This window comes from Maylandia zebra, linkage group LG16, assembly GCF_041146795.1.
Source record: "Maylandia zebra isolate NMK-2024a linkage group LG16, Mzebra_GT3a, whole genome shotgun sequence".
Lineage (NCBI taxonomy): Eukaryota > Metazoa > Chordata > Actinopteri > Cichliformes > Cichlidae > Maylandia > Maylandia zebra.
In genome coordinates, this window is record NC_135182.1 from 9,525,548 (window position 1) to 9,546,520 (window position 20,973).

Genomic DNA, 20,973 nt, shown 5'->3' on the forward strand with positions numbered 1-20,973 from the left:
GCACTTAGTGACAGTGGGAAGGAAAAACTCTCTTTAACAAGAAGAAACTTTGGGTAGAGCAAGGTTCAGAGAGGGGCGGACATGTTGGAGGTGTTCTGTCACCAAACACCCTTCCAAAATTAGAAATTCATCAACATATCTGACTTACTTTGCATTTTGATTTTTCTCACTACCCAAAAAAGCCAGACAGGCTAGCATTTGTTCAGCAAGCAAAACAAACCAATCCAGTCACGTATATGTACACAGTCTAGCTCAGTATTGTCCCATTTGATGTTCTGACCACTCTCCAGTGCTTGTTTATTTTTAAAGATAAATGTAAAGAACAAAAAATACAAATAACACTAATGTAAACCCCAAACTCCAGATTCAAGGCCGCAAATCCATCTGTGTCATTTTTTAAGAAGCTAAAAACCAGCTTCTGAGCCAAAGACCCTGCATCAGTTTGGAGAGGCCTGCAGCACATCACCAGCTACAGGAGTCCATCCCCCCACCCTGAAGAGAATCCCAAACTGCCTGACAACTTTAACACCGTCTACTGCAGATTTGAAAGACCATCACTCACACCTCCCATCTGCTCACCCTCAACTCACACCTAAACAAAAGGACTACCTGCAGCCCTCACCCCCCTCCCCTCTGACCCAGAGACAGAAGACCAGGAAGACTGGTGTGTGCCTCTGGTGCTGGAAGGTCTGTGCAGAGCAACTGGTCCCCATCTTCACCCGAATCTTTAACAGACCTCTGGAGCTGTGTTAGGTGCCCTCTTGCTTCAAATGCTCCACCATCAACGCTGCCTGAGGGAAGCAAAGGACACCTACAGGAGGAAGGTGGAGCAGAAGTTGGAGAGGAACAATATGAGGGAGGTCTGGAATGGTGTGAAAACCATCACAGGCCACAACACCAAGAAAAGCACAGTGGGGGGGACTGTGGAGAAGGCAAACAAACTCAACAACTTCTTCAACAGGTTTGACCAGCCCACAACCCCCCCACCCTCACCCTCACCTTTACTACAGAGTCCTCTCCCTACTCTCCTACCTCCCTCGCTTCCCCCCCTCCCTGACACTATGACATCCCCCCCCTCCTCCTTCTCCAACCCCTCTCTAAACAGCACAACAGCCTCTCTCCCCCCCTTCCAATCATCTCCCAGTGTCACAGTGGATCAGGTCAGGAGACAACTGAGGAAGCTTCGCCCCAGAAAGGCAGCAGGCCCAGACAAGGTGTGTCCTAGGATGCTAAAGGCGTGTGCTGCTGAACTTGGGGAGCCACTACAACGAGTCTTCAACCTCAGTCTGCGACTGGGGAGAGTGCCCGCCCTATGGAAGACATCCTGCATTGTCCCGGTCCCCAAAAAGAACCGGCCCAATGAGCTGAATGACTTCCGACCGGTGGCACTGACGTCACATCTTATGAAGACTCTAGAGCGTCTCTTCCTCAACCTCCTCCTACCACAGGTACAACATGCCCAGGACCCGCTACAGTTCGCCTACAAGGCAGGTGTCGGAGTGGAGGATGCCATCCTGTACCTCCTACACAGAGCCCACTCACACCTGGATGGGGGAAAAGGCACGGTCAGGATCCTGTTTCTTGACTTTTCCAGTGCCTTTAATACAATCCAGCCCTGTCTGCTCCAGGAGAAACTAAACAGGATGCAGGTGGACCCCTGCCTGGTGGCTTGGATCTCCGACTACCTCACCGACAGACCACAGTACGTCAGGCTGAAGGACATCACGTCTGACACTGTGGTCAGCAGCACAGGAGCACCACAGGGAACTGTGCTGTCCCCTCTTCTCTTCACCCTGTACACCTCTGACTTCTGCTACAACTCTGAATTATGCCACATTCAGAAGTTTGCAGATGACACGGCCATCATGGGGTGTATCTGGGATGATCAGGAAGAGGAGTACAGAAGTCTGGTGAGGAACTTTGTCGCATGGAGTCGCACAAACCACCTGCAACTCAACACTTCAAAGACCAAGGAACTGGTTGTGGATTTCGGGAGGTCCAGACCAGGTCCACTGCCAGTTCAGATAGAGGGGGAGGAGGTGGAGGTGGTCAACACATACAAGTACCTCGGGCTGTGGGTGGACAATAAACTGGACTGGTCATGCAACATGCAGAACCTGTATAAAAAAGCACAAAGCCGACTGTACTTCCTCAGGAGGCTGAGGTCTTTTAACATCTGCAGGAAGTTCCTGAGGATGTTTTACCAGTCAGTGGTCGCAGGAGTCCTTTTCTATGCTGTGGTGTGCTGGGGGACCAGCACAGCAAAGAGGGACTCATCCAGACTGGAGAAACTGATCAGGAAGGCTGGCTCTGTGGTCGGCATGAAGCTGGACACTCTGGTGACAGTGGCAGAGAAGAGGACCTTAAAGAAACTGATGGACATTATGAACAATGCCAGGCATCCTCTGCACACGGCCATAAACAATCAGAGGAGCCTATTCAGCGACAGGCTGCTTCTCCCAAAGTCAAAAACCAACAGACTTAAAAACTCCTTTGTCCCACACAACATCAGACTGTTTAACTCCTCACTGGAGGGGAGAGGGAGGAGAAACAGGGGGACAAGGGAGGGCGGGAACAACTGAGTTGTAGGGGCTTTTCTACACGGTGCAATATTTGCAATATTTGTTTTTTGTTTTTTGTCTCTTTCTTATATTTGACTGTGCAATAATCACTGTGCAATATACTCACTCAAATGAGCAATCCTATTTATCCATATTGTATATTCTGTATCTATATATGTGTATATGTGTATATATGGTGTATTTATGCTTATATCCTTACTCTCATTCCCCTTAATGTATCTGTAACATGCAACTTCTTTCGGTGCTTTGCTACTGGAAACTGAATTTCCCGGAGGAACCCACCCGAGGGATTAATAAAGTTTCATCTCATCTCTCTCTCATCATCCTGGTCTCAAAGAAGTCCACCATTGCAGGGTTAATTGAGTACAGGCCCGTTGTGGTCATGAAGTCCTTTGAAGGACTGGTGTTGAAACAGGACATCACAGACCCCCTGCTGGACCCCCTACAGTTTGCCCCCTACATCCTGCACCACCTTGATCAACCTGGAATGTACGCCAGGATACTGTTCGTGGACTTGAGCTTGGCCTTCAACACTGTAATCCTAGACATCCTCCACCGAAAGTTCAACCAGCTTACTGTGCCCACCTCCAGCTGTCAGTAGATCCCAGCTTCCTGACGGACAGGCAGCAACAAGTGGCCATCAGCACTAGCCCCCACAAGGGGTTTGTGCCCTCCCCGCCGTTCTTCTCCTTCTACACTAACGACTGTACCTTAGGAGAATAATCTGTGAAACACCTGAAGTTCGCGGATGACACCAAGGTCATTGGTCTGATCCAGAACAATGACGAGTACGCGTACAGATGGGAGATGGACCACTTGGTCCACTGATGCAGTCAGAACCACCTAGAGCTGAATTTGTTAAAGACGGTGGAAATGACATTGGACTATCAGAGAAATCCCCCCACCCTCTCCCCCTCACATTCCTAAACAACACATGCCCCCAATGTGGCTCACTTCAGATTCCTATGATGTAACTTTTCACGCAATCTGAAATGGTCCACCTTATGGACTCTACAGAAGGAGGCCCAGCAGAGGTTGTATTTCTTGTGGCAACTCAGGAAACCTGCCAAAGGAATTGCTGGTGCCATGATCCACTCTGTCCTCTGCACATCAATCACTCTGTGGTTTGGTTCAGCCACAAAGCAATACAGGGCCAGATTTCAACGGTCAATCTGGTCTGCAGAGAGGATCACCAGTGCTGATCTTCCCTCCATCCATGACATGCACAGGTCCTGGGTCAGGAAACGGGTAGAAAACATCTCTGCAGACCCCTCACATCCTGGACACAGACTGTACAAACTGCAGGCACTACAGAGCGCTGTTTACTCAAACCGGCAAAGAGAGACTTTATTCCCCCTGTCTGTAACTAAGATAAGATAAGATAGAACTTTATTAATCCCTCGGGTGGGTTCCTCTGGGAAATTCGACTTCCAAAAAAAAAAGCACAGCAACGACCGAAGTTACAGTTACAGAATTGTTATATATATATATATATATATATATATATATATATATATATATATATATATATATACACACACACACACACACACACACACACACACATATATAAATACAGAGACAAATATAAATAAAATATACAAAGGGGATAAATAGAATAAATAGGAATAAAAAATAAAAATACAAGTGAATTGCACATTTCAAGTATTGAGTCTATTGCACTGTTGACTATTTACAAAAAGTATTGCACAAGGTATTGTACAGTGAGGTGAAGAGGCACTACAGCTTAGTTGTTCCCCCCTCCTTTGTCCTCCTGTTTCCTGTTTCCCCTCCCTCTCCCCTCCAGAGAGGAGTTAAACAGTCTGATGGCGTGTGGGACAAAGGAGTTTTTAAGTCTGTTAGTTCTTGTCTTCAACTCTGTTGAACACTGTAAAATAACCCACTGTTGTATCATTTAAGTCATATGCACATTGCACTACCCAGATTTACACTTTTTCCTTAACAATTATTTTTTGCATGAAGAGAACAATGTGAAGTGGAGTGACATTCCTTGTTTGTGTGCACAAACTTGGCTAAATACAGATGATTCTGATAGCGGGATATAACATCTGTCTTACAGTTGTTTAGGTTTCAGTCATATTTTTCTTTCTTTCTTAATTTTTTTCAAGGCAAAATGCAGTCGATTTGCTCGGTGGCAGTACACACACTAGGGATTGAGTTTCATGTTTCCCTGGCTAAACCAATCAGAGATTAAAGGAAACATCGCGATATTTGCTTTGTAGCCCGCCGACCTGAGGTGCCAAAAGCGATATCTCGCGCTACCTCAACCTTCGGTGTCTCATTCCACCACGGTCAAGCCTACCGGGAGGGGTTTTTTGCTGAACAGCTCCGCAACGATCATTTCAATCGGAAACTTGATCAGCATTTATATTTATAATAAATAACGTCTTTTTATTTATTTAAAGTAAATATAATCTTCAAGGGAACTTTATAGATAACTGTCGATTCAAGTTCGTAATTTGTACAGAAAAAAAGCTTTAACGTTACGGGAATAGCCGGCTGTGCTAACAAAGAAAATCCTTTCTCTTCAGAAATAATCCCCCACTACTCTCTTTAGTTATGAGTCATGTGGTCGTTGATAATCCACACGGTCTAGATCAGCAGGTAAGAAACTATTTTGTTCTTCTGTTGTTCTCGTAGAAATTTTGGATTTTTCCATTACGCACTTGTAGTTTCGAGGAGAAATTGAGCGCTTCGTTAGCCCACTTCCTAGCCTGATGCTAGGCTAACGCTGCGGCTGCTAAAATGGAGGTGACGACGTTTGTGATGGCGACGCTTGCCGATGCGTTGTGATGGCTAATTGGCACTAACAAGCTCGGACACTTCCAAGTTTTTACCTTAAAATACGACAAGTTGTCGCTCCAAGCCATGTTAAGTACAGCAAGTGAACAGACTCTGGTGAAAACGTACTGTAACCAATGGAAATATACAGGGTTGGCTAACATTTACCACCCGGCCGGTATCCAACCGCGTTAGCCCGGCTAGAGTGAGGCCTTCTGAACCTGAAACGTGGCGCAGGAAAAAATGTTGGCACCGTTTTTCAGCGACAGTTATTTCTGAAATGTAATCCTCTAAATTTTTTAAGTCGCTTGGAATATATATTTAGGAGTCGAAATTGAGCGAAATTAAGAGGGCATATTTTTATTTCCGGTATATATAGTTTTATTTTTACTGTTAGGCCTAACTTCAATGATCGTAAATTCTAACCTCGGTTATTTAGAAATCCACTTGAAGCTGTCCCGCTTCAAAAAAGCGGCTAACCAGTGTTTCCGGTCAAGTAATGGTTTTCAAATATAGCAGTTGTGTGTTCTAGTTCGTTTTTTACCTTTCTTTATGTTTATTTTTTCTTTGTAATTTATAGCTTGCTGCCCTAGACTTGAACTCGGCTGACGGACAAGGTGGAGGAACTGGCAGTAAGTAATAAAGCAGATTTTATTTGTCAGTGGTAAATGTAAATCGATAACGCTGCTTTATCAGCGTAAGCCTTGTGTAACGTTGTTTACAGTGTGGTACAACTTTCATGGAGTTCTTTGGCACTCGAGACAAAGGGGGGGAAAAAAAACCTTGTTCATAATAAAACTTTTTAAAACCTGCTTGGTGGGTTAAGCCCTAAGCATTATTTAAATCTACAGTTGTACCCATAATCACTAATATTGCCAGATTTCATACATTTTGGTAAACTTTTTTTTTTCTCCTCTATCCAGGACGTTACATTCCACCTCACTTGAGGAACAAAGATGCTCCCAAAAATGGTAAGTTTAACACTTACCTGCCGATCTGCTGTTAGCCCATCAACACCAGTTTGTCTTTTTTGTTGATGATAAATGCCCATCAGAGCATGGTAAAAGCAAGCACAATTGAGGGGGGGAAATGAGGCTCTAAGAAGATGCATCTTATAATCTCGACTAAAACATTCGTACCAAAAAATTGGTAGTTGTGCAGTGTTTGCAGCATTTTAGAGCATACAAAATGAGGGAACATTTGTCCTAGGCAGAGATTGAGGACAACGTAATGTCAATTGGGCTTTCTGCATCTTTGCATGAGAACTTATTTTGGCACTGCAAAAGTAGGGCAAGTGGTATTGTATTACAGCTCTGGCTTTGTATTTTCACCCTAGACTGCTCATAAGTAGGAGAATATGGCAATTTTCAAAAGTTTTGATTTGGTTCGAGTAATTTCATGCGCAATTTTTCTGACTCGTATTCTTTGGTTGGTACAGTGTATCGCATGTGAACAAAGAGGAGTGCTAGCTATTGGCTGCTCTGATAAAGGGGAATGTGGAGGGAGGGTGGGTTTGTGTGTGTGTGGGGGGGGGTGTTTTATTGATTTATTTTTTTTAAAACTGAGGTAATATTTTGGTTTTGTAACCAGAGTGAGGTGGCTGAGGAGTTTTTTTTATTTATTTTATTTTTTTATATATATTATTATAATTTCCTTCTGTACATATTTGCTCTGCTAAAGGCCTTAAATCCACATACGTCATGCCTGGCATAGTAAGTCAAAAACTGACATTAAAACTTAAAAAAAGGGCAACATTTGGAATCATACTCCTGTGTCATTGCACACTTGACGTTTTTTCTCGTTGTACTGTTTTCTTATTCCACAGCAGGAAATGGTTATTCCGCTGGTAGACAGTGCGGTTATTCAGTGGCACCAGTAAATTTCTGTAAGTCCCTTCTGTCTGCTTTTGCTGAGGGCAACTTGCATTTTTTTTAAAGATGCATGAAATAGCCATTTTTTTGTACACACCAGCAAAGCCAGTGTGAAGGGAGGGTCAGGTTAGATCCATACACTATACTTAGGGCTGTTCGATATAACGATATATATATATATATCGGATGACGATATAAAAACGTCTATAGTTTCATTTTACGCTATCGTTTGTTTCGTGGTGTCGCAAAATAAACTGTTTACGGCAATATTTTTTCATCGTTTTGATGGTCACTGTAGTGACTGTATTAATTTCTTAAAGTTCTCTCTTTCTCTTATGTTTAATATAACCACACTACGGACTGACAAGCACCTGTTTTTATGCGTTGTGGTTAGCAACAACGACGGTAAAACCATCGCGTGTCGCTTGTTTATGTTCCACATAAACCTTTCACAATAAAGCTCAAGATCCTGTTGAGAATTTTCAAAAATAAACTGAATCACGTGAAAGAGCAGATTATTTATGGATGAGAAGTAAAAAAGAGCCGCCAGGTGCTAATAGACAAACCTTAGCCTCAAACGTTAGAACAGGCTTTTCTCCGCAGCACGCCGTGTAATAAATACTCACAAAGAAAACGGAGGCCGTTACAACTTATGTCTAAAAATGTATAGCTTCATACATCGGTTAAAACACTCGACTCCAGCTACATGATGCGCAGCTGGAAACGCTTCCCGCAAGTCGAGATTCACAGAATTTACAGAAAATGTTACATTTTTGTGATTTATATCGTTATCGGGACGATGGAATTTTTATATCGGGATATGAGATTTTGGTCATATCGCACAGCCCTAACTCCACTGTAAAAGTATAATGAGTTCATGTTTAATTGATGTGCTTCTCTATGCTGGAATGCTTGCAGTTGAAATTGGTTGGAGTTTTGAGGGGGGGGGAGAGGAATCTAAGCATCACCCTGTTGGTTCGTTGCTTTTCTTCACTGTAGTTAGTTAAAATATATTCGATTTATTAGAACTATATTCCCACTGTATAATAAAGCCAATATTTTACCTGCTGTGTGCCCCAAGTTTCTTCTAAGCCGTGCCCCCAACCATGGCAGGCAGTGTGTCAGCAAAGACACAGAAATAACTATACTTCAGGATGGGATGACTGTCAGACTGGTAACTATAAGCGTGAAGTCAAGCCCAACACTCATACTGCATGAGCCAGTACTCATGAGTCTTTTTATAGCCTGCTTCCCCTACCTTTGCTCAGGTTACCCAAGACTGGCCTCTCAAGAGCTTGCCTTTTACCATGCCTACAGTGGGGATTGGCGAAACCAATGTGGTATACTTTGACCTCTACCTGCATGCCATGCAGAGTTTCTTAGTGTATGTAGCTTAGTCAGTGTGCCCTTGCTTTGTTGTGGTCACTTGGAGGAAAAAAGCAGCACAAATCTGGGCCTAACACTGCATTTTTCAAAGCTTGCAAACAGAGTTGCTAATGATGCATTTTTATTTTATTTTTTTAAGTGCATTGCATCACTAGTGTGGCTGTTTTACTAATAACAAGACGATATCAACTTTTGTGTTGTCCAGTCATGCATATGTTACACCATGTTAGCCTCAGTCATTAAGTCAAAGTAGGACTTTTGTGGTCAAGTTATTTGAACACTGAATTATTATTGGGATTCACAATATTTATTAGCTGGAGCCTCTCAGTTGCAGTTCTGGGTTCTTTTTTGACTTCACAGCTTTTTATCTGCTTACATTTTATGTTTTTAAAAGGATTGGCCATTGAATACAGCACTGATAACCTGGTTGCACGCACAATTGTGTTCCAGCTGATAACCTCAGGTGATTTCCTTGGTTATTTTACGTGGTGTAAAGTCAGTGTCCAGTGCAATCTGCAGTTGACCGTTAGAACAGAAATCTGCATACAAACACCTCCTTGACACATGATTGAATCATGATCTGTGTGTGTGTTTGTCTTAAACTCATGTTTTGTAAGTAGACTGATTAACAGTTGTCCTTCGTGGCCTTTTTTTGTTTTGCATTTAAATGAAAATAGTTGACTGAGGGCATCATTGTTTGGCTTTTTAGAGTCTGTTTAATCTCTCCAGTTGGTAATGGAGCAGAATTAATTCTTCATAGCCTGGACAGCATGGCAGCCAAACTTCCATTCAGTGTAAATCTGTTCTATAAACAAAAAGAAATCTGTGAGCATGTGGTCTACAAGCATCACCAGATGAATTATAACTCGAACTTGTATGGTAAAACCTTATACCTTTGTGTGTATTGTATGATTTAATGACTGCCAAGTATTCAGTCATGGATGTTTAACTTTTTGTAATCCTTAGTTATGTTTTGTGGATTCCCTTTTTCTTAAAGTGCTGTGTTCAGTTTTATGGGAAACATTGGCTGGGGATTTTGACTTGTTATTCAAACTATTTAAAATTCAACTCTAGTTGTAGCTTGCATTGTTTGCGTAAGTATTTATGGATGAATTTGTGAATTTTCTCTTTGGTTTATGTAGGTTATTGGTTTGAAGTCCACTGGACTCTGTCTCGGAACATCAGGTTCTAACATTGCTGCACTCTGTGCTTTACCACATGTATTTTTGGGTCTGATGCCACTCTGAGTCACTAAAATCTCTCAAATCCTGGACCCTGCAATACAAAGCTACAACATACCTGGAATATCTGTTATTTGGCTTCAATATCTCTAACATCAGCAAACGGGCTAAGTAGTGGTTAGATGGTTAACAATTCAGTAAATCAACTCCGTGCTCATTATTTTAGCTATGCACAAGTTTACACATGACAAGTTGAACTTGTGGCAATGGAAGCATCTGGTCAACATTTGCAGGTCTGTATGCAGCAGAAGATCAGATGTGAAAGGAAATTACAAGGGTAATATTTGATATGTTTTTGTTCTTTCAGCTGCAGCCTAGAGGTGCCTTTTGGTACAGAATTCAAACGTAGGCTGAGTCTGCTTGCAAAGTTGATATGTCAGCAAATACAAAGATCATATATTAATGTTTGAAATAATTTTGTGTGTGTTTGTGGTGGGGTTGGGGGGTCTTGGGTCAAAAAATTGAGTAATCTATTTATCAGTACAAAGATTTTCGGTGCTTTAAATGGACAAAAGGATTGTTTAGTTCAGAACAGGCGGGGTTACCATGGTGATGTACCCTTGTAAGAAGTGAAGCGCCAAAGTACTACTCAAAACCCAGATAAAATCAAGATAAGTCTTGCTTCATAGTACAAGTATTACGTGCAATGTGTCATACTCAATTTAAAATTGGCTTATGTATGTTTGTTAAAGTCAAGTCGGAACATGTTTTTCTAAATATGCAAGATTAAAGTTTGCAGAGTTGGTTGTCTGTCTGAAATGTACCTTAAAATGGCAAATATTCAGCTTGTAAAAAAAAATTATATTTTTTGTTCTGTTGACAAAATATTTTTTTTCTCTTTAGTGACTCAGATCTGTATCAAGACAGAATTTACTGGTTCACTACCCACAGACAGATTGGCCAGTGCTTGTGAATCTTTGGGTTTGTTTGTACGTGTTTAAATCTGCCGCAGTGGTGGAAATGAAAAGCCCCAGGGCAGGTTTAATTAGACCTTTAGGCTGAACGTTTTTGTTTGTTTGTTTGTTTTCCCTCCCCTAAAGCCAAACTACTTGAAGAATAGGTCTGTGTGGTTGGTCTGCCCCTTGATACTGCTGTGGCATAGATTGAGCTTTTCAGTATGGCAGCACTAACTACCATTGTCCCCCTCCACCAGCCTCATCCTCAGCCCGCACTGGTAACAGTGTGGCCACCGATGGGAATGATGACACAGCCAGTGTCCAAAGCTGGGCAGATCGTTGTGGTAAATGTCCCATATAGGAAGAAACGAGGTTCAGCTGGTCTTTGTAGAACAACTTGTGTGTAACCAAATAAAATAAGGCAACACCTCAGTAGTCACTACTTCTTTTAAACTTTTTTTTTATTTAATGTAAACACCATTGACTTGTCCACAGCTATTCCTTTGTACAGATCAAGTACATGGTTATGCAACTTAGATAATATGAATATGTGACACTAATGGTGGTGATGCTTTACTTGAGACTTGAGTCCCAGGTTTTAGTGTAATTGAGTTGCTTATATCCACTGCCAGTAATTCAGATTAAAAATAGGTCAACTAGTAATGAGAGGCTCATGGATAGACAGCACTGAGCGCAGACGTGTGTACTGGCTTACTGACACAAATAAGTAACATGCCGCTTTCTGCTTTTCCTAACAACTCTTATTTAATATAATTTTTATTTATTTTTTTCAATTTTTCTTTTTCCGCCCAATAAAGATTCACCTGGCTGGGATTCCGGACGCACCAATGGCTTTGTGAATGGTTACCACGACAACCGCACAAACGGGGGCTTTGGAGGGCGTGGACCCCCTCGCAATGATAGAGGTGGGCGTGGTGCCTACCGTGGTAACAGGGGTGGAGGTTCGTTTAATCAGCCATTGCAAAATGCAGGTGGGAAAAACCTGTTGTCCTTAAAAATGTCCAGCTGTAGCCCTAGTCGTAGTGTAGTTTTTCCATTGTAAAGTCTACCCTCCCCCACCCCTTATTTTTAATACAGTATATTTACTCTGTATAAACTGGAAGTTGTTATTTGCAATATTAACTTTGCACTTTGTTAGAGTAACTAGATTTTTAACATTTAATGGTATTTTTGCTTTAGGGGAAACACAAGTGTGTTTTGCTGTTGGTAAGAAGGGTGTCGGTTGTAACCGCTCTTTTGCCCGCTCCAAAAAAGGTACAAATATTGCCACTGACCAATATATTTTTATTACAGGGTTTGGCAATTACGAAAACAAAGAAGCTGGCTGGGGAGGACCTCCCAGGGATGCGGCCTACAACAGCTTTGGGGGACGTTCTGATAGGTCCAAGTCTGCCTTCTTCAACGACCGCGGGGCAGGCTCAAGAGGAAGGTGGGTGTCATTGCGTTCAGTAATGTACTGTTTATAATTTTGGTATTTTAACATGTCCCGAGAGCAAAGTCTTGTATTGCCTGATAGTATTTGCATTTGTTCATTTTTATGTGAAATTGTTTCTCCATCTGGTAATTAACCCAACCAGTCTGGCTTCACTGATTGTTTAAACCAATTAGTGAAGCGTTGACCTCACTAATTGGTTTACTGTTAGAACAGCAGAGAGATTAGCAGAAATGTTTTTGATTGTACCATACAATCCCAGCATGGCTATTATTGCAGAGAGTATGGAAAAATAGTGCTGAGAGTTTGGAAAAAGAACTGTCGGTTATAGCTTGTTTTTATCTAATTTCAAAGTCTCATGACAATTTAGTTCATTTAAATAACCTTTGTGTGCACAGATACGAGCGTGGAGGTTTTGCTGGTGGAGGAAATAGCCGCTGGGCAGAAGAGTCCAGAGATGATGACTGGTCCAAGCCCACTGCTCCCAATGAGCGTCTGGAACAGTAAGACAGATTCCGTTCACCTATAGCAAACTAACAGCCGTGGTTATCCAAAACCTAAACTTTTCTGTATTGTCTTCTAGCGAGCTTTTCTCTGCAAGCAACACCGGCATAAACTTTGAGAAATATGATGATATTCCAGTGGAAGCTACTGGAAGCAGTTGCCCACCCCACATTGAAAGCGTAAGTGATTTAGTTTCATGGTTTTGTTTTAAAAAATAAAAATGACTTGTTTATATGTTTATATATGGCATACTTTATTCTTTTGTAGTTCCATGATGTGGAAATGGGCGAGATTATCATGGGGAACATTAACCTTAGTCGCTACACTCGCCCCACCCCTGTCCAGAAGTATGCTATCCCAATCATCAAGTCCAAGAGAGACCTGATGGCCTGTGCCCAGACTGGTTAGTATCTCTACATATTCTGCGTTCACTTGACTACCAGCGAAAACTGGTAACCATGAACTTTGTTTCTGTTGTAATATTTAAATAACCCTAGAGAGGGCTTGTTTTTTGGGTCCGTAGTTTGATGTTAGTACGCCAAAATAACACTGTATGACCCTTGCTGTGTTTCAGGCTCTGGTAAGACTGCTGCTTTCTTACTGCCAGTGTTGAGTCAGATCTACACGGAAGGGCCAGGAGACGCTCTGCAGGCTGCCAAGAACAGTGGACAGGTGCTGTGGACAGAAACGGCACAATAACTGAACAAAACAAACATCTGGCTTTTTCTCATAAACATGTTTTGTCTTCTCAGGAGAATGGAAGGTATGGACGCCGTAAGCAGTACCCAATCTCCCTTGTCCTGGCTCCCACCAGAGAACTCGCATTGCAGATCTATGATGAGGCGAGGAAGGTGAGCTAGAAACGTCTGGCATAATCTTGGTCTGCCAAAATATTGACTCGCCAAGCTGAATTGTTTCCTTCCTCCTTTAGTTTGCCTACCGCTCAAGGGTGCGTCCCTGCGTTGTGTACGGTGGTGCTGATATTGGCCAGCAGATCAGGGACTTGGAGAGAGGCTGTCACCTGCTGGTGGCCACACCTGGACGTCTGGTCGACATGATGGAGCGGGGCAAGATCGGGCTGGATTACTGCCAGTGAGTATTACACAGAACAATTTTGGGTTTCATGGGAAGAAATGTTGCTTTAATGGAAATGTCTGACTCCCTTATTTATAATTGCTAATTATTAAATGTACTCGCAGCTACCTGGTTGTGGATGAGGCTGATCGCATGTTGGACATGGGTTTTGAGCCACAGATCAGACGTATTGTGGAACAAGACACAATGCCACCAAAAGGCATCCGCCGGACTATGATGTTCAGTGCTACCTTTCCCAAAGAGATCCAGGTACGTCGGCCTGCTGGCAGGTATACAAAACCATATTTCATATGTGTGCAATATAAATATTTGCATACTCATATTTGAACTTGCTTATTGTAGATCCTGGCTCGTGACTTCCTGGAGGACTACATTTTCCTTGCCGTGGGGCGTGTTGGTTCCACTTCAGAAAACATCACCCAAAAGGTGGTCTGGGTAGAGGAGACAGACAAGAGGTCCTTCCTCCTTGATTTGCTCAATGCCACAGGTGAGATTGCACATGCACTTTTATTTTTATTTTTTCCCCCTCCCATAAAGGGCTTTGGGCTCTAACCCTTCATCCTGTTTGTCTGCCCCATACCGAGCTAATATTGACTTTGCTACATTTCTAACAATCTGTCATTATATCAAAAAGTGAAATGTAAAAATGATCTGATGCAATTTGGTGAGCAGGCACTAAAACCACTTGAATGTGTTTTTAAGGGGTTAGCTTCTCACAATGATCTAAAGCTGTTGTAGCCTTGCGTTTACTGGCCGGTTTGGTTTTATCTTAGTTATTCCCAGTGAGGTTCAGGAAAATGTGACAGAAGCCCCAGAGAAAACGGGTAAGTGTTAACATACCATAACTTTACTTTGACACGCAAGAAACATCACATCCCACAGTTCATCCCGTTCCCTCTGCTCTGCTGCAGCTGACATGCCTCAGTTTAGTTTTGTTTTTGTCTTTCAAATTTCATTTCCAATAAGTGGTAACACTTGCCAAGCAGTGCATAGACTGATTTAAAACTCCCCTGTGAAATGTTAGACAGTGTAGTGTTTTAGTGTGTGTTTAGTTTTGGAACTAGGATCAGCTGGCTCTTTCTGAAAGTCGGAAGGCTGTGACAAATTTAATGGCGCTGATCTGTGAAGTCAGTGAACAGTGTGTCTGTTAATCTTGGTTAGAGCTCCTAAATGGCTATAATAGATGACAGTGAATAGGACCAGGTTAGGGTTTAATGGTGAATGAGCCATCACTCGATTATATGTCTAGGCACCAAAGCAACATGCCACCTCCATGGTGACTTAATGCTACCACCAAAAATGTGGTTTAGTTGTTTTAAAAAATGGTGAACATGGTACCACGTTAACCATTCAGTTGGATTTGGCTGATCTGTTTTATTTGAAGGTACTTGCAAGTTTTGAGGAATGTTGTTTGTTGTTGGCGAAACTATTGCAGGGTTAGCTGTGAATAATGCAAAACGTGGAATGGCCTGTCTTACCCCAATACCTCTGTCATGTTGATTATCTTGAGCTTTTATTCTGATGGCAATTAATGCCCAATATATAAACAAATTACTCCAGATGTAGTAATTTTTTTTTAAAGTCATTGAAATAATTATTCAGAGAAACCAAAGCCATTGTTATCAATTAATGGTTGTCAGTAAATTTAAAGCTTTTTTTTTTTAATGCACCACTTGTCTCCATTTCTAAGTTGTCATTTTGGTATTTGATTGTTTTCTTTTTTTGTGAGTCATGGTCTTGCAACTGCCAGCTGTTTCTGATAGTGTTTTGAAGTTTTTCTTTTTTTTTTTTTTTCTTTTTTTTTTTCTTTTTTTTTTAATTTTTTCAAATTCACGTGTAGCTTTGCATAAAGTAATAATTATTTTTCTCTTATGCTTTTTGTCCTGCTCCTCTTTTTTTTGTCTTCTTAATTTCTTGCTGCTCAGGTAAAGACTCCCTGACTCTGGTGTTTGTGGAAACAAAGAAAGGAGCCGATGCACTGGAGGACTTCCTTTACCGCGAGGGTTATGCATGCACCAGCATCCACGGAGATCGATCCCAGAGAGACAGAGAGGAGGCTCTGCATCAGTTCCGGTCTGGACGCTGCCCCATCCTGGTGGCTACAGCTGTAAGTATTCTGACAAGTTCTTAATCTTCAAGGTTGGGGAGGGAACTGTGGCACACACTGAACCAACAAACTTTGCTACTAATGGCCAATAAGAATGTGAAATACAACATGTGGCATTTTTACAGATGCTTAATGTTAAACTTTTTTTTTTTCCATTGTCCTTTGCAGGTGGCTGCTAGAGGTCTGGACATCAGCAATGTGAAGCACGTTATCAACTTTGATTTGCCCAGTGACATTGAAGAATACGTTCACCGTATCGGCCGTACGGGACGTGTGGGCAACCTCGGTATGAACTGATTTTTAAAGAATATTTGCTCCTTGTTGGTGTACAGTCTTTTGACTGTGTACTCTGACCTTTGTGTGCAGGTCTGGCCACGTCGTTCTTTAACGACAAAAACAGCAACATAACCAAAGATTTGCTGGACATTCTGGTTGAGGCCAAGCAGGAGGTTCCCTCCTGGCTTGAGAGCCTGGCCTATGAGCACCAGCACAAGAGCAACAATCGTGGGCGCTCTAAGAGGTACATGGAAACAACAAATGCTGTCTTATTCATCTTAGTTCTGTGCTGCAAAATGTAACGTGTTTCCTGACTTGTACTGTAAATTAATTGAGCTATCTGAGCACTATACTTGTTAAGGTGTTGGGGTTTTTTGGGGGGTGGGAGGTTTTTGTTTGTTTTTTTTTTTATGTAATGCCTAACCTGTAACACTTAACCAATTGTTTTGGTTTTGTTCAGGTTCTCTGGTGGTTTCGGAGCTCGAGATTACCGTCAGACGCCTGGCTCTGGAAGTTTCAGTAACAACCGCTCAGGGCGCAGCGCTGGAGGCCATGGAGGAAACCGTGGCTTCGGTGGAGGTAAGCAAACTATTCGCACAGGGGTTTTTTGCAGCTTTTTTTTTTTTTTTTTTAACTGTTATGAAAACTATGGGAGAATGTGATTTGAGAATGAGGTGATGTCTGATGTGAAATTCATAATATAGGTTAATTTACTAACAAGTTTGAATTTGAACTCAAGGTCAGATGTCAGCTCTGAAAATCGCCTAGGATTTTTAGATTTTGGAGCCTGAGGGGTTAACACTGGATACATCCAGTGTTTTTGAAACCAGACATGAGTGTGGAGCAGATGGCCTGTGTCTGGCATGTTTATCCTCACTCTTGACTGTAACTGTGCTCATCATTTTCAAAGTAGCTTAGTCTTATTTATGAAAAAAAGTGTTTTGAGGTCAAATGTTTTCTAGAGAAGAGAATTACTTACACATGCAAACCTTGTTATTTGGAACTGTTTAATGTGGGCACCTGGTGGGGATTTGGTTATTGAGCATGCATCAAGGAATTGCAGCATCCACGTGCAGATGTCTAAAAAGTTGGACATCTGGGCGTAGCGTTTTCAGGTAAGTAAATCACCAAAAGTTGATTCTGTTCATCTGGATGTAGTGTTTTGTGGGAGAAATGTTTTGTCACTCGTCCAAGTGACTGTCTTCAGTCTCTAGCTCCGAAACCACCAGAGAAGTCTTCAGTCTGGAAACTGAAGAAGTCACTTGGACGAGTGACAAAACGTTTCTCCCACAAAACGCTACATCCAGATGAACAGAATCAGCTTTTGGAGATCAAAGTGACTTCTTCAGTCGATAAAGAAGGATCAGCGATGAAACCTTTCTCCCACTGAAAACGCTCCATCCAGAATTTTGGGGGAAGTTAGTTAATAATAACTTGATGTTTGATCAATTTCTTCTAAATGCGTGTAAACAAAAACCTCACTCTGCCGTCAATTAATGTTTAGTTGGTGTCCTTCACAGGTGGATTTGGTGGGAACTTCTACGGCAGCGACAGCTACGGAGGAAATTACAGCCACTCGGGTAGCGTGGATTGGTGGGGAAACTAGTCACCATAGGAATAGGTTGCCATGCCAACCCAATGGAAACCACATGTTGACTTAAGCCAGACCATTAAAAAAAAGAAAAAAACCTTCCCTGTGTAGCTTCACTGACACACAGTACATTACCAACCCTGGTTCTCTGCCATTCGCTTCTCGAAAAGGAAGTGCAGCACGAAGCAACGGAGCGTCACCAGCACGTGCAGCACGCCGGAGACCGCAGAGATTTCGCACACCTCAGAGTGAGCATGGATGCTGACATGCATTGTCCGACAGCAACCTCGGACTTTCGTCTTTAAAACTATTTTTGTTTTGTTTTTGGTTTTTTTTGTGGGGGGGAAACCCAACCGAGTAGCCTGAGGATCATTTGTATGTTAATGTACTGTGCCTTTTGAATTTAAACAGGAAATCTATGTTTTCATTTCACCAGATGAACCTGGCCAAGAGCTGAAATTTGTTTTACTATGACTTTGTTTGGTGAAAAATATTAAAGGGTAAAATAAGCTTGGATTTGATCAAACCTTGGCAAACACTGGGGTGTTGTGGCTCTCAGGAGTCATGACTCCATTTGAACTTCAAATTTATTACAGGAACATCATGTAGCCTTTTCTATACTCAAACAGCTAATGGAGCCATTACTATATCTAATACAAACTGGGCCACTCTGTGAGGTGACCGTATTTTAATCGTAAGAGACAAAGTTACATTTGTGTTCTTTTTTTGCTCACTCTATCCTGGACAGGCTCCTTTTTTACGGAAATGGTAGTCTTTGAAATAGCCATTCCTATCGTAATCTTAAGAAACACAGAAGTCATTAAGCTCAGTGCCAACAATTGCTGAGGTTGATGCAAGAATAATAAATGCTGGAACTTGTTACTCCATGCTTTTCAATTGACTTGACAGTGTTACGGCAGCTAGTATGTTACCAAGTGCTAGCTACATTAAGTGGGCGGTGTTTCGGTGTTTTGTTCCTTTTTTGCGTGAGACCTTTTTGATGCAGGTGCGTGAAAAGTTTAAAAAACTGAGTCAGGTTTTGCTTTGTTTTCTTGTTTGTTTTTTTGTTTTCGAATAGTTTCTCTACAAATGTGTAACAAGACAAAAATGCCTGCCATCTTGAAAGTGAAGTTCAAAATGGCTGCATAAAGGACCACAGCATCGGGGGGGCATAGCGCAGTGTTAGTGTTTACCTGAATCGACCTGCAATCACGAGGCCCACACGGTATTCTACGCTTGCAAGTGTTTTGTTTTTTGGTCAAGGAGAAAGGACACGTGAACTGAGTCGCAGGCTTAACTTAATTACAAACGTTTTCTCTTTTCAAGCTGCGTTGGAGGCATGGTTCATCTTAAGGAGACAGGCATTTGAATAATCACTGAGGTTTTTCAATTAAACAGCAAGGAACAGATGCAGGTTAGAGGAACACTCCGACCACTGGGGTTAGGGCTTTAGGGTGGGGGGGTTGTAGGCGATGGGCGCAGCTTTCAGTGCACCGCCATTGTCAGTGGCTTTGGTTTCCATCGCTGCGTTTTGTAACTGTGGATGTGGCCAAAGACTGGGGGGGTTGGGAGGGGTGGTGTCTACTTCCTTTAAGAAATATTTAAGTACTGTCAGGTCTTCTGGGAGTTCATCTGCTCAGAACTGTATAAAAATGATAAAGACAAAAAAAAAATCTGTGGCTTCGTGAAGCCAGAGGTGCTTCTCCTCTTTAAGAGGAGCAGCCGTGGAGAGGAGGGGAAGACACGCATGGGGCGTTTCACCTCAAAATGCTCCCAGTTTTCTCATCGGGTTTGTTGTGCCTTGAACTTTTTTTTTATTTAAGAAATCAAAATAAAAGTGGATGCACTGACAGTGTTGAGAACTTGAGATTGAATGGTGCTACTTGATTTAGGTGTGTAGGCCCTCGTATGTTGTGCCCATCGAGTTTTACGAAAGTTGTTTTATTGCACATCTAGAGTTTTATATAGATGTCTTGGATATGTGTCCTTAAGCTTCCAAATATTGTGTGAGGAGACAGAGGAGGAGAAAAATAACGCAGCTTGTTTACAAAGGGGAAGGGTTCTCAATGTTAAAAACCAGGATTTATTTGGGACCAGGGGATTTAGCAGTCGGGGGAATTTAGCCATTTGCACAGATTTCTAGATTCTACTTTTGCTGCTAGTTTTGTGTAATTTATTAAGCATTTTTGACAAATATTTATTTTTGTAAGCCTCAGAGTGATTCTTTGAAAGTTTCAGAAACTTGACCAAAAGACAGTTCAAAAAAAAACACTGGCACTTGAATGTTGAATGTCACCTGTATGCGTGAAATTTATATATTTCGGGGTAGTGTGAGCTTTTTAATGTCGAAGATACATTGGACTCAGTAAATAATATCCACAGCTGTTTCAGGGCCTCCTCAGGGCCAGTCATCTCTATTAGATAATACTAATTGGTCAACGAAATTTGAAACAGAATCTTAACAAACATGCCAAGGTTTGGTATAATGCTGTCTAAAAAGCAAATAAATGTCCTAAGCATATCAGTGCAAAAGTGTTCAGATTCTCCAATTGTGTGCATTAATAACTCTTTATTCTAATTTGACCTGATGATTATTTTTCTCCAGTGAATGTCTGGCACATGGCAATCCTTAAAGAAACAAACATGTGGTTTATTCTCATTGTTGTATTTGCATATATGACACCTCTGGGGTTCTCTGGGAACGTGGAGCAGGTCTGCAGCGCTGATCTTTTACACGGCAGCTCTTTGGGCTGCTGGGGATTAACAGGAGGCTCTGTGCATGCTGACTGCAGGCAGAACCCGGAGACTTGCTCCACGGTCTGCGGAGAACCTCTGAGCTCTTTAGGTGTAGACTTTGCTTTCTGTATTAGCTTATAGGTAACTGCACTGCATGGGAATTACTCAGCTGTGCAAATTGTATGATTTTTACCAAAATAAAATGTTTGAATGCAAAAGTATCTGGATAAATCAAGCATGTTTCATCGAAGACTTGTTTGACATAGACATGCAAAGAAAACCTGTAGCAAACAGCCTGTGGCCAACGGCCAGCAAAATTCAATTTAGTAATGGTGATTGGATGGATGGGTTTCATTTCTTTTGAAGAAACTACATAAAGATTTCATTTGTAAATTAAACTGTGTCAGTTGATTTATTTTATTTTTTTTTGTCT

The 20,973-nt window shown here is 41.9% G+C and overlaps 1 protein-coding gene across 11 annotated transcripts; it reads left to right on the forward strand.

The window, feature by feature from the left end:
• Positions 1-4,872: 4,872 nt before the first annotated feature.
• Positions 4,873-20,938, forward strand: ddx3xa (DEAD-box helicase 3 X-linked a). 11 transcript variants are annotated; one of them, XM_012923294.5, is made up of 23 exons: positions 4,873-5,207; positions 5,965-6,016; positions 6,308-6,355; positions 7,210-7,269; positions 8,174-8,230; positions 8,337-8,429; positions 8,524-8,595; positions 11,597-11,770; positions 12,093-12,228; positions 12,630-12,734; positions 12,815-12,914; positions 13,003-13,138; positions 13,310-13,407; positions 13,488-13,586; positions 13,667-13,827; positions 13,935-14,079; positions 14,173-14,317; positions 14,604-14,654; positions 15,756-15,937; positions 16,106-16,223; positions 16,304-16,457; positions 16,674-16,792; positions 17,734-20,938. In XM_012923294.5, the coding sequence occupies exons 1-23, from the start codon at positions 5,163-5,165 to the stop codon at positions 17,817-17,819; spliced, it is 2,436 nt and encodes an 811-aa protein (XP_012778748.1). In that variant the 5' UTR covers positions 4,873-5,162; the 3' UTR covers positions 17,820-20,938. The 11 variants fall into 11 exon arrangements, with proteins under 11 accessions (XP_012778748.1, XP_012778751.1, XP_012778749.1 ...); XM_012923297.5 differs by having other exon boundaries at positions 11,597-11,704; XM_012923295.4 differs by lacking the exon at positions 14,604-14,654.
• Positions 20,939-20,973: the final 35 nt, after the last annotated feature.